At 45.2% G+C, this 14305-nt stretch overlaps 1 protein-coding gene across 6 annotated transcripts in view; it reads left to right on the forward strand.

The window, feature by feature from the left end:
* The window catches only part of ABCC5 (ATP binding cassette subfamily C member 5), a 173990-nt gene that overhangs the window by 68687 nt on the left and 90998 nt on the right, over positions 1-14305 (forward strand). The window contains exons 5-7 of one of the 6 annotated variants that reach the window (XM_029616000.1): positions 738-885; positions 4353-4432; positions 4805-4945. In XM_029616000.1, the coding sequence (XP_029471860.1) occupies positions 738-885; positions 4353-4388 (184 nt within the window). In that variant the 3' untranslated portion in view covers positions 4389-4432; positions 4805-4945. Of the gene's footprint in view, positions 1-737; positions 886-4352; positions 4433-4745; positions 4946-4973; positions 5707-6033; positions 6179-6659; positions 6894-7009; positions 7184-14305 lie in introns of those variants that run through there. The other 5 variants (XM_029616001.1, XM_029615996.1, XM_029615998.1 and 2 more) reach the window with 5 other exon arrangements.

Here is a 14305-nt window from a genome sequence, read left to right on the forward strand (position 1 = left end):
GTAATACGTACATTTTTTTCACATATATGGTGGGCGTGTGCAATGGTGTGGGAAAGTGATTGATTTAATAAATTGGCCAGATGGTATGTTACCAAAAGACCTTCAGATTTTTCTCTTTCTGCATGGTTTCCTTACCAAGACACTCAGACTGGTACATTAGTTGGTCAGTGCAACCAGATGCGTGACATAGGTGCTTTCCTCCAATAAGCTACTATGTCCTCAATGAGTGTTCTGTATATGGAAAGTTTATTTTTTTCCTATATGGGAAACTATTTGTAAGGAAGCTTTGCAAACTTTTCTTAATATTTTGAAGCCTTAGCTAAGTTGGCAGGGACTGCCTGCCTAATGTGGGTTGCAATTTGCTTTTGAGGCACTTCCTCCTCCGTTGTTTTGAATATGGCTGGGGTGAGGTAAGGGGAGGGCTTTTATAGACACTTTTATATCACAGTGTTATCTATTTTCCTATTGACTTGATGCCATATGATGAGGAAAGGAGGTACATTTTGCCACTTGTTATAGGTTGATGTTAGGTTAATAAAACTTTAAAGGAAAATTTTTTTTTTTTTTTTTAAAGTTACAGCACTTTAGAAAAACGCAGCAGATGGCCCAGTCTAATTGGCATGAAGTGAATCTGATAACGGATTGAATCTATCACTTGAGCTGCTTTCCTCTTCTCTTCCTATACACTAGATTTCTCCCTCCAGGACCCAGCTTCTCTTGTGTGTGTTTTTCCTCAGGTTAGAGAAGCTGTGGCAGGACGAGCTGAAGGCATGCGGTGTGGAGGAGGCCTCGCTCTGTAAGGTGGTGTGGATGTTCTGCCGCACCAGACTGATCATCTCCATCGTGTGCCTGATGCTGACGCAGCTGGCGGGCTTCATTGGACCAGTAAGTAATATCCATCCCGTTTATCTGACCACAGAGGTGCTCGCTCATTCCATGGCCGGCTTGAACATCTGTCCATCCCATTGCAGGGTTTGCCTTCATGTAGATATCGCTTTGTGCAGCCGGATGAGGAAGCTCAGCCTCCTGAGAATGGACAGGGCTCAGAATAGCTGCTGGACAGCTTCACTGCTTTGTGGTTTCCTAGCAGGTATAGATCCCTGAAGGACGTTTCAGACTAGTTATGAAGATAGCTTTGCAGCCTTTTATTCCTCTAGCATTAAGTTTCAATGGACATTTGTTTGGAAAGGGAGGCTCTGACTTGGGATTTCTGGTAGTGCAGGAACTGTTCTGAGATATTAAGGAAAGTACTGGGTATAGTAGCTCGAAGCCAGGGGATATGGTTAGGCTGACTCGAAGACTGCAGCTGATGTAGGGAAGGGGTTGTGTTGCTCTTGGTTTAAGGTGTAAGTCAGTCAGAGGACTCCTTAGAGCAGACGTACGTGTAGACTAGTCAGCTGGGTAAGACATGAGGCGCTGCAGTGCTAAACCCATGAGTAATGAACAGAACCTGCCACATTTCTCTTTCCATCTTTGTTGCACACACTGTGCAGATCGGCAACTGAGTAATCTGCTCACTAAAATCTTATTCTCTTGCAAGCCTGTCTTGAGGTGTAGGAACAGTATGCTACATGTAGTACACATTTTCAGTAGGCTCTTAAGCTGGAAGGGTCTTTCCTGGGTAAGTATGGCTGGGTGCTGCTCCCTTAGGATGTTAACCAAAAAAAAGTCTTTAATTTTCTGGACCTTTTTAAATGTTTGTTAAAGATCATCGTCTTTGCTTTAGGAGTAAGTGGTTTCGTGTGATAGTATTGTAATTGTGTGAGAGGGTGTTGCAGAAATATCACCTGATTTACACTTAATCTTGCACTTACTGTACTGTTTGTCAGCCTGCTTAAGGCTTTTAACCACACCAGCTTCACCAAGAAGAGCTTCTGTCATTGCTACACTACAGGGGTGTGCAGCTTTACTCTTGCAGTGCTCACGGTTGATCCAGGCACTTTCCTTGGCGGTAGGTTAGGCGGAGGGGCGGATGGGGGTGGTGGTAAACAGGAGTCATGTGGAGCACTGGAAGAGCTTGCTGTGTGGGATTGGTTCAGGTCACTGAAAGAATTGGGGAAACACAACAGCATTGATTTTTTGGGTTGGGTTTCTTTTCTGAATGGAAGCTGAGGATTTCCCCTCACCCCTCTTAGGGGAAACAAGACCAGATTGGATCCTACCAGTGATCAAAAGCCACCTATCCAAGTATGCACTCCCTGCCCTGCTATGACAGAAGAGCACCGAATGCTTCAGTGTGTCCCAGTGATTAGATCCTTTCAGAATAGCCTCCATGCTGATCATAATGAGCCTTAAAGAAGCAAAGCTGAAATGTTTAAATTGTATACAATAATCTGCTCCTCAAAATTAGAGAAAAAGTAGCATTCTTTGTTTAAATAGATGTATGGAAATGTAAATACAGAGAAATCTGCATATCCAATAATGAGATGGGGCGTAACATCTGTAGACGGGTGTGTTTCAGCCTGTGGAGAATGGGTAGTCATGGGATCGGTTCTGAAGGATATATTTTGGGCCCAGGTGAACAGGGGTGGAAAGCTTTTCCTGGTGCCAGGTTGCTTGGGCACCAAAAAATTGTGCCTGATGCTGGCCCAACCCAAAGGGAGACGTCTCTGCTTCAACAGGCCTGGACTACATAGGAGTTGCCATTGCGTCTGTGGTGGATGGGGGAACGATTGCTACCACCCACTAAAACGGCAGCAGCAGTGGCTCCTTCTGGCAGGCCCAGGCTTAGTGAAGCAGCAGCAAAATGCTTTTTAGAATAATTTCTAGTCTAAATGTCTGCTAAACTAGGTCTCGGATATTTCTAGTTTGTGGTTTAGCTGCTTCTGTATCATGACATGAGTTCCTCTTACAGATCAGGAGGAAGCAGGACTGATTTTATTTAAAGATAAGCTTTAAAATTAAATAAGCACACGTTTCAGAGTAGGGTAATGATTGAACTGATTTGTCTGGCTGTATCTGCTTAATACTCCTCTGCTGCTGACGTGGAAATATTGGTAAGGCCAGGGGGGTGGGTTGCATTCCCGCCTGCAGTATAGTCCATGGACTATCTCATGCTGCAGTGACCTGTTCTCTGGGGGGGGTTTGGCATCTGCAAAATCGCTTGGAGAGGATTTGTGTGCGTCTCCAAAGGGACAGATGGACCTACAGACAAAGTGAGCAATTTGCTTGGGTTACTCCTGGCAGCCTGCAGGTTCTGAACACTCAGAATTCCTTCTGCCACAACCCGACTCCCTGCATTAAAAGTTTTAGAAAATTTGACAGGCAGTTGAAATAATTGGGAATGTTCTTGCCTATCCTTTTTCCATAAGGAAAATGTATGCTTCTTTCCTGTTGTCTTAAATTTTGAAAGACTTCTCAATATAATGCCTGTGAAACACTTGATATTTGCTGAAATCCTCTTTCTTGAGGAGTCAAGAAGGGGATTCCTTCAGCCCGAGTTGGGTTCCATTTCCACACCTGCATGTGACCTTGATGTGTGCCCAGAAAGCGGCTTTTGTTGCAGAGCAGGGAAGGGCCTTGTCTTTGGTGCTGGGGCTATGCTTGCAGCGATGGGGAAACCTGCCTGTCTGCATGCAGTGGAGCGCAGGGTAAGTCTTATTTTGCCTTCTAATTAGGAAGAGGAGGAACGACTCCAGCGGGGTCCCACCAGGGGATTAAAACAGGGTTTTGTTGCTTGGCTGTGAGTACCTGTAGGATATGAGAGAGCATTTGTGGTATTTGATGGTAAGGCACGGCGTCCCTTCTGGCTCTCAGAAACTATGCAATGACCAGTCAGGGGGTTGGCAGAGGCCACAAGGAATGCAATGCAAAGCTTTCTATTGTTTTTTCCTTTGATCATCTGCTAGGATATATTTCTTAGACACATTTAAAAATTTTGTCTGACTTTTTCTGTGAATTTCCTAGCGGTTTTGGGTTGGGGTGGAAGGAGCCTTCAGTAACTGCAAGATAACGCGCACCTTGCTGATTGAGTCTTTTATAGTATAAGAGTCAGAATGTGTATGACACTTTTTTTTTTTTTTTTTTACTTTATTACCAAAAGCCATGTTTATAAGCTTCCCAAATGGGTTCCTGCCTTCCATTAATTTTCTCCTTCAGGTGCTGTTGGTAGGGTAGCATTGAGGGGCCCGTCCTGCTTCTTACTTGGTAGCCCGCCCAGAGTAAAGCGCACTGCCTGCAGGGTGGGGGAGCGGGACGAGCTGCGGCACACTGGCAGTACAGTTCTGCTTTTACGTCTGTCTGTCTATCTCTCGTAGGTGGGGGGGTGGCGGCAGGGAAGGTAGGCTCTCCCAGGGGGTCGGGCTGCGGGAGTGTCCTCTGTAGTGGACCCAATGACAGAAGCTGTTCTTTAGAAATTTCAGGATGGCTGTGTGTTGCGATCAGACTGAGCCAGTCCAGCTGTGCAGAAACCCCTGCAATCCTCGCGCCCAAGGTAAGGTAACATTTATTCCATGGGAATGTTTTCATCCGCCCAGAAGCCCCTGTGCATATGTTTGCCCTCCTTTTGAACTGCTTTTAAATGTAATTGATAACTTGTTTTAAAATGAGATCAACTTTCCTGTTTTTCTTTCTCTATCTATTAAGAGAGATCTTTATATTAAAAAAAAATGGTAATATTTGATGTAAGCTTTTTATTGTGCATCTGGTGGGAGCTAATTTATTTTCCAAGTTCTTTAACATTCTGTTTTCCCTTTTTTATTTCTTTTTTCTTTTTTTTTTTTTTTTTTTTTTTTGCTTTTTGAAAGTTTTTGTCAGTTAAGAGTAGGTTTGTTTTCTGTTTTGCATAATCTCGTAAATGACACAGAGATGCTGATACTGCAAAGCCAGAAAGAAAGATGTGTGAGAGAACTTCCCTGTGCAATACATTTCCCCTTCATGCCTGCTCTCGCTATCCACCGATGTGTACTGCGCCGCCTGGACTGTACTGAGTATATCATCTGCTGCAGGGAGCGCAGTCGGTATATTATGTGACTCTGGCTGTCCTGTCGCATCTACATTTTTCTCATGTTTTAACTGCAAAATAATTCTGCATGGCTTTGATCCAACAAGTGGTTAGGAAATGAAGCAGGAGGAGACCAAAAGCGCGTGGTTAGTAGGCTGGTGAACCTGGGAACCAGCTCCAGATACTCCTCTGCCAGGACTGCTGAGAATATATATATCCATGATCCATTGCAGAACCTGAGACAGAGGCCTGTGGCACTGAGGTGCATTGCTAGGCTCTTCTGGACAGAAGCAATCTTGGTAGAGAAATCGGTCCAGCAGGCAGAGCTAGACTGGAAGCTGGTGCTAATTTTGAAGTAATATTTTCCCTTTCCTAAGACCTCCAGACTGGTTTTAAGATGTGCAGAGACTTAAAGACTGGGATTTTCTGAAGCAGTGCCGGGCTATCTGCACTATATTTTTCTTTCAATTTTGTTTTACCATTCTGGTAGGCCAGTGCTGTCCTCCGCTACATCCCCAAAGGATCAAAAGGCTGAGCTGTTGGAAAGTGTGAACAGAAAAGCTTGTTACCTGGGAGCTGACATGCAGGAGATTTTTCCGAGAAGTGATAGTCGATACTGCTCAGGCCAAAAGCAGCACTGTAAATCTTAAGCCATCTTAAATCTCCAGGAAGCTTTGGTTCCGTTCCAATATTACGTTTTCTGTGTGATTAAAGCCGTAGCAGTAGCATCCTTCAGAGTCATTCACTTTCTGCACTCTTACCCTGTAAGTGAAAAGCTGTATGTTCACTGCAATGGTGTTCTGATGTACAAGTCTGTCAGATATGACTGTTCCTAACTTGAAACTTTTTTTTTCTCTTTTTAATAAAAGTATATTGTTCCCTAGTTGATAGTATTTGAATGTTGCTAATGAATTTGAATTGTGTGGTTGTACTGTGCCCACTGGCCTACGCAGGTGAGAGTCGCGGTGGTGAGATTATTGGGGGCGGTCGTCTCAGGTTCTGCAAATGCTGTTTGAAATGTGATACCCTGAGGTAATTATTTCTTTGGGGGGAAATGGGAAGGGGGTGGGTGGGAGGGGGTGGGGGGAGGGTGGCGTGCTTGCTTTTTGGGCTGTTCCTACCTGTTTTTATTTGATGGTGTTTCTCTGTCTTTCTGTTTAATTAAACTGCTGATGTTTATTTTCAGGAAAATTTTGCAAAATGTCCTTCTCACTTCTCCCCCCGTTACAACTGTAGGTATAGTTGTTCCTTTTTATCAAATAAGCACGTTGAAAGCAAGCAATGGATGTAATCTCACAGTAGAATGTTTGTGTTTAGCTCTATGAATATTGAATAATTCTTATTTTTTTTTTCTTAAATAAATTGACATGATTGTTACTTTCAGCCAACTGCTTTTCCAGTTTATGTTAAGTTAGAATACCTGGCAGCTCAGAAGCATGGTGTGTGAACACCAAAAAGACCCAGTCAGGATTGTTCTCTGCTAAATTTGCATTGCCTGCCTGCCAGTTCTAAATGGCTTCCCCTGTCTTTCTAGTAGAACTGCTACATACAATGCAAATCCAGCTTCTAGAGAGAAATTCTTTTGTATCTTACTAGTTGTGTTAGCTAAAGCCGATTGAGCTCAAAGAATTAGTTTTGGATCTAACTTAACATAAAATTGTTGGAAGCGTGCCTGAGGCAGGTGGGGGTCCTCACGCGTGTGGCTTTTCTTCTGTAGGCGTTCGTTGTGAAGAGCCTCTTGGAGTATACCCAGCAGAGCGAGTCCAATCTGCAGTACAGCTTGCTCTTGGTGTTTGGTCTGCTGGTGACGGAGGTGATGCGTTCTTGGTCGCTGGCTCTCACCTGGGCTCTGAATTACCGCACTGGAGCCAGACTTCGCGGTGCCATCCTGACCATGGCCTTCAAAAAAATCCTGAAGCTGAAGAATATAAAAGAGAAATCCCTGGGAGAGGTCAGCTTTCCATGGGGAGGGGCGGGGAGGAAACACCTGGGAGAGGGAAGCGTTTTGCATGTTGAATTAGTTTTCGACGACAGAGGAATCACTTGAGGATTGCCTTTGTTTTTCAGCTGATAAATGTGTGTTCCGGTGATGGGCAGAGAATGTTTGAGGCGGCTGCCGTTGGCAGTTTGTTGGCTGGCGGACCCATTGTAGCCATCCTGGGAATGGTTTATAATGTTATCATTCTGGGCCCAACAGGCTTCTTGGGGTCTGCTATCTTCGTCCTCTTCTATCCAGCAATGGTGAGTATGTAGACAGCATGTGCCTTTATTGGTTTAATACGAAGGTCGGGGTTTTGAACAGGTTGTTCTGTGATTTCTAACCTGAGGGGGTGTAAGCTTTGTGGGTTTGGTCCTTACAGTGCAGCACGTATTCTGCAGGATGCTAGCCCTCACATGGGTGACGTCACTGATGGAGCCCTGTTCCGGAAAACTTTCTGTCAAAGTTTCTAGAAACTTTTGACTGGCATCCTGAGCCTACTGAGATTGCCCAGCATGCCATGATCCCTCGAGCCACAGGGGGTCTCCCTTCAGTCTTCTTTTTTTTCCGCAAAGCCATTAGCCTTGCGGTTCTAGGAGTCCTATGTGATGAATTTTCACCTTACAAAAAAATTTGTAAAAAAACTTCAGACATCGTAGGGGGTCTCCCTTTTTTACCATCGCAGTAAGTCTCTCAATTTTTTTCATCGGTCCTGCAACCGTATAATAGTGCCTGAAATTCGTCAATGGCTGTCAGACTCTCAAAATGGCTACAGGGTTCAAAAAATGCCCTATTTGTTGCCACACCATGTCCATTACGGACCCACACTTAGTGTGTACTCTGCCTCGGCGAGGGACATGAAGTCTCAACGTGCCCAAGATGCGCCGAGATGACGCCGAAAGGCAGAAGGCTATGGATGGAGAAAATGGAGCATTTGTTCCATCTCCAAATAATGCCATCGACATCGACATCCACGCAATCGTCTCCGGCTGGAGCGATTAGGAAAGTCGTCCTCAAGAAACGAAGACCGGACGAAGCGGGAGATCGGCCGTCACCAACCCCTTCAAAGTCTTCGATAAAATCGACGTCTGTCATCGAGAGAGGCATCGAGCAAAAGCATCGGCATCGCAGGCCTCATGATCCCGAAAGCAATCCGATAACTGGAGCTCCATCGACGGATCCAGAATCAGCGCCGAAGAAACCTCGGAGAGAGGACGCTTCACCGAGGCGATCCCCACCGATATTGGTGCCGGGAACCGTACCTCCCCAGGGCCCTGCGGAGGTACTGGAATCTCCTTCACTGCCTCCCCCCATAGCTGCTCTGGTTTCACCAGCTATGTGAGTGGAACTGGACGGTTACATCCGCCAGGCAGTTAGAGACGCTCTCCTTGATATGCCTCAGAGGCCAGCACCATAACCGGTACCGGTTCCACTTCCATCACCAGTACCCATACCGATGCCAGTACAGACTCCATCGTCTGTTCCACCGATGCTGGATGTATCCTTTTTTGCACAGATTTTAGCAAAATTGGACACTCATCAGTGCCATCCCGGTAAAATCTCCAGAGTTTCCAACACCAGCACAGAGGGAAGAGGACATGGCAAAGGAAATTCCGATGCCTGAACCCCTCCCAGGCCCATCAGGAATTCCTCGTCTACGTCCAGTGTTTTCTCCACTGTTCCCGACGAAACCCATGGAAAAACAGTCGATACAAACGGTACCCATGCCATCTACACCTCCTCGCCCACATACACCAGATACCTGGGATGATCCCAATACTGATACCTCTTCAGAGGAAGTCCTCTCGGAACCCTCTCCTCCAGAGGAAAGAAGAAAATCCCCTCCAGAGGACCTTTCCTTTTCAAATTTTATCAAAGATATGGCTGACACCTTCCCATTTCAACTGGAATCTGAAGAAGACACCAGACAAAAGACCCTGGAAGTGTTGTAGTTCGTGGACCCACCTAAAGAGGTGTTAGCAATTCCAATTCATGAAGTCCTTGTTGATTTGCAAAACAAGCTATGGGAGCATCCCTGCACCATACCACCGGTAAATAAAAGGACTGACGCCACATATCTAGTCCAACACATCCCAGGCTTCCAAAAGACTCAATTACCTCATCAATCAGTAGTAGTTGTCAGCTCAAAAGAAATCCAAACGAATAAAAGCCTCATTCATCTAATCCACCGGGTAAGGATAATAGATTCTTGGATAACATAGGCAGGAAAATGTTTCAGGGTTCCATGCTCGTCTCCAGAATTGCATCCTACCAGTTATATATGACGCAATATCAGCGTAACTTATGGAAACAGGTTCAAGAACTCTCTGAAACTTTTCCTCAGCAATTCCAGGAGTCTTTTACATCCATAATACACAAAGGTTTGGAAGCTGGCAAACACGAATTTCGTGCAGCGTACAACAGTTTTGAGACTGCATCCAGAATGTCAGCCACCGATATAAGTGCTCGTCGATGGGCCTGGCTCAAGGCCTCCAACCTGAGACCAGAAGTACAGGAAAAACTGTCCGATCTCCCTTGTGTAGGGGACAGTCTCTTCGGGATAAAGTAAAGGAAGCAGTTTCCCAGCTAAAAGAGCATTCAGAAACATTGACAGCTGTCGTCTGCGCCTCAGGAGTCTCAACCATCATCCAGAAGGCTCTCAAGGAAAGAATCTAAACGGCCATACTACAGGCCGAGGTGTTATTATCCACCTCCTGCCCATGGAAGATCATCTAGGCCACCTCAAAGAAAGCAGACCAGGCAACCAAGAGCACCTAGAACTCAACCCCCTCCCCAAACGGGGTCAACTTCGGGGTTTTGAAATGACACCAGAGAACAGCAGCCTGTTTACCAATCCGACCCCAAATTTGCCAGTAGGAGGTCGGATCACATTTTTCCAACACAATTGGTCATACATCACCACAGACCAATGGGTACTCTACATAACATCCCAAGGGTACCACCTGGACTTCCTCACTGTATCAAATGATACTCCACCAACCTCGTCTTGGACAGTACACAACCAATCCACACTCTTACAAAAAGAATTATCCACCCTTCTGAGTGCCAGGGCCGTGGAACCAGTTTCCCGACCTCAGCAGGGCAGAGGATTCTACTCCCGTTATTTCCTCATTCCAAAGAAAACAGGAGGCCTACATCCCATATTGGACCTCCGGAAGCTCAACAAATACCTACGAAAAGAAAAATTCAGGATGGTATCATTGGGCACCATGCTACCTCTATTTCAAAAAGGAGATTGGCTCTGTTCTCTGGATCTTCAAGATGCTTATGCTCACATTCCAATATTCCCTCCTCATCGCAAGTATCTGTGATTCCTGGTAGGAAAACATTTCCAGTACAGGGTGCTACCATTCGGTCTTGCCTCAGCACCTCGAGTATTCACAAAGTGCCTAGCAGTGGCAGCTGCCCACTTGCACAAACAAGGAGTGCATGTGTTCCCTTACCTGGATGATTGGCTCATCGGAAGCCAAACAAAACAAGGAGCTCTCAATTCTCTCAAGCTCACAATAACTCTACTCCATTCGTTGGGATTCCTAATCAACTACCAGAAATCCCACTTCACACCATCTCACCTGTTACAATTCATCAGAGCAGAATTAAACACCATAACGTCCAAAGCTTTCCTTCCAAAAGACCGTGCACAGACACTCGCATCTTTAGCAGGCTTTCTACGCACACGGACACAGATGACAGCTCATCAATGCCTCACTCTTCTGGGTCACATGGCCTCCACAGTTCACGTCACTCCTATGGCCAGATTAGCCATGAGACCCACTCAATGGACACTCAGAAACCAATGGATACAAGCCATTCAACCACTGTCTTTATCCAGTTCAAGTAACTCAGCAACTACCGGCCTCGCTCCTATGGTGGACAAACATTGACAACTTGCTCACAGGCCTACCTTTCCAACAACCAATTGCGCAAGTGACATTAACTACAGATGCATCCACCTTAGGGTGGGGAGCACACATTGGCCATCTGCAGACTCAAGGTACTTGGACAAAACTCGAAGCTACCTTTCAGATAAACTTCCTAGAGCTTCGAGCTATACTTTATGCGCTGCATGCATTCAAGGACTTCCTTTCTCACAAGACTGTTTTGATACAAACAGACAACACAATAGCCATGTGGTACATAAACAAGCAGGGAGGTACGGGCTCATATCCCCTTTGTCAAGAAGCAGCACAAATTTGGGACTGGGCCCTAACACACTCAATGTTTCTATGGGCCACTTATCTAGCAGGCATTCACAACGTAGTGGCAGATCGCCTCAGTTGTCAATTCCAACCTCACAAGTGGTCTGAATCCAGAAGTGGCGACAAAGATCTTTCAACGTTGGGACCAACCAACACTAGACCTCTTTGCATCACAACTGAATTACAAAGTGGACAAATTTTGCTCCCTGTACAAGCAGAGAAACCGCTTACTCAGGGACGCCTTTGCTCGCCACTGGAACTCAGGCTTTCTATACGTGTATCCTCCAATACCGCTAATAACCAAAATCCTAGTGAAGCTACAACAGGACAAAGGGTCCATGATACTCATAGCCCCATATTGGCCTCGACAAGTATGGTTTCCAATACTTCTCGATCTCTGAGACCCAATTCGCCTGGGCACAGCACCCAATCTCATAACTCAGGATCAGGGCAGGTTGCGTCATCCCAACCTTCAATCCCTATCCTTCACAGCGTGGATGTTGAAAGCTTGATCTTGCAACCACTCAATCTTTCAACTAATGTCTCTCAAGTGCTTGTAGCTTCACGTAAACCCTCCACACGAAAGAACTATTGTGCTAAATGGAAACTGTTTACCACGTGTTGACCCTTTTTCCTGCACTACATCTTCTTTATTAGACTATTTATGGCATCTCTCAGACTCTGGTCTCCAGAACTCATCTGTAAGAGTACATTTAAGTGCAATCTCAGCTTATCACAATACCGTCGGAGATGCACCAATATCAGTGCAGCCCCTCTTAGTAGGTTTATGAGAGGTTTAATTCAACTTAAACCCCCACACCGACCACCGGTCACAGAATGGGACCTTAATGTTGTCTTAACAAGGCTCATGTGTTCTCCTTTTGAACCCATGGACTCTTGTGGTGATAAATTTCTCACTTGGAAGACTATCTTCTTAATAGCCATCACATCCTCTAGAAGGGTTAGCGAGTTACAAGCACTTGTCACATACTCACCCTACACAAAATTCCTACATGACCGAGTGGTACTCTGTACACACCCAAAATTTCTCCCCAAGGTAGTTACGAAATTCCACTTGAATCAATCCATCATCTTGCCTACTTTCTTCCCCAAACCGCACTCTTATCAAGGAGAGAGGGCTTTATACACCTTGGACTGTAAACGTGCGCTTGCGTACTACTTAGATCACACTACAGCCCATAGGAAATCCACCCAGCTCTTTTGTTTCTTTTGATCCAAACAAACCGGGTAAAGCGGTGGGCAAGCAAACTCTATCTAATTGGCTTGCAGATTGTATACAAGCCAATTGGCTTGCAGATTGTATACAAGCCAATTACAATGCAGGCCTTCCTCTCGAGGGGCGATTAAAGGCGCACTCAGTAAGAGCAATGTCAACCTCAGTAGCACACTATCGTTCAGTGCCAATAGCTGACATATGTAAAGCCGCAACATGGAGTTCCCTTCACACCTTTGCGGCTCACTACTGTCTCTACAAAGAAGGACGACAGGATTCAGCCTATGAACAATCTGTCTTAAAGAACTTGATTCCAGCATGATCCAACTCCTTCCACATCCAACCTTTTGTGATTTCAGGCTGCCTCATTTTTCCCAACAGTACACCAGTTGTTGTGCCTGTTGCATAAGTTGTAAGCTGTTGGTCCAATACAAAGATGACTCAGCCTGTAGCTTGCTAATCACCCATATGTGAGGACTAGCATTCTGCTTGTCCTGGGATAAAGCAAAATTGCTTACCTTGTAATAGGTGTTATCCCAGGACAGCAGGATGTAGTCCTCACGAAACCCACCCGCCACCCCGCGGAGTTGAGTCCGATACGTTTTATTTTATTTTTGGCTATCGCTCATTGCTACAAACGAGACTGAAGGGAGACCCCTGTGGCTTGAGGGATCATGGCATGCTGGGCATGCTCAGGATGCCAGTCAGAAGTTTCTAGAAACTTTGACAAAGTTTTCTGGAATAGGGCTCAGTCAGTGACGTCACCCATATGTGAGGACTACATCCTGCTGTCCTGGGATAACACCTATTACAAGGTAAGCAATTTTGCTTTTCATTTGGACATAGAAAGCATATTACGCCTACTGAGCCACTGAGTTGCTGTTAGATTGTCATAAGTCTGCGGTGGTTGGGAGAGCTTGTCTCTTGGCAATCATATTAATCCTTAAAAAATAAAAAAAGACCTTTTTAATACATCTAGATATTTATTAAAATAGGATAAAGGTAGAAAAAGTGAAAATACAAAAAATCTTTTAATGGCAGAAATTAAGAAATTGAAAAATGAAATTGTGGACCTGCTATTGGAAATTTGTAAACTATCAGTAACATCTATGATATTTGAAGACTGGAGGGTTGCCAATCTAACACCAATGTTTAAAAAGGGATCAAGTGGTGATCCAGGAAACTACAGACCAGTGAGTCTGATGTCTGTGCCAGGCAAAAAGGAAAATTGGTTCATACCTGCTAATTTTCGTTACTGTAGTACCATGGATCAGTCCAGACTCCTGGGTTTGCCTCCCCTCCAGCAGATGGAGACAGATTTTGACTGACTGCCCTATACCCTGAGGTGCCACCTACAGTCCATCAGTATTTTACACTGTATCCAAACACACTGATTAAAATCAACACCAACAATTCCCTGTACATACCCGGATCAGTCCAGACTCCTGGGTTTATTCATCCATGCCAGCAGGTGGAGACAGAGAAAGTAAAATTGACACTGCTTTATATATACTGATGCCACCTGCAGTTCCTCAGTATTTCTCTGTCTCCAGCAGTTGGTGAATGATGCATAAACTGCAGTTTGTTCCAGTATTTTTTGATCCTATTTTCTGCTCTGAGTCTTATTCCCAGGGGTCGGGGTTTCTCGTGAGCGACCCCCTACCGTTTGGTCGAGGTGGACGGGCTGGGGGTCGGTGACCATTTTGTATGGCTCCACAGGTAACCATGAGGTGCACATTTGGTGGTCCATATCCCTCCCTTTCACGCGTTGGCTCCTTATTTTTTCCACACTTTCCTCTCATATTTTAGTTAACCTGCTGAATTGAGCTGGACAGCTCTTTTCAGTGTTAGGAGCAGGAACTTTCAGTGAGGCTGCTTTAGAGCAGTAAAATTTAAAAAATTTAAAAAAAAAGCAGGAGCAACGGAATTAC

The sequence above is a fragment of the Rhinatrema bivittatum genome, chromosome 9 (assembly GCF_901001135.1).
Source record: "Rhinatrema bivittatum chromosome 9, aRhiBiv1.1, whole genome shotgun sequence".
Taxonomy (NCBI): domain Eukaryota; kingdom Metazoa; phylum Chordata; class Amphibia; order Gymnophiona; family Rhinatrematidae; genus Rhinatrema; species Rhinatrema bivittatum.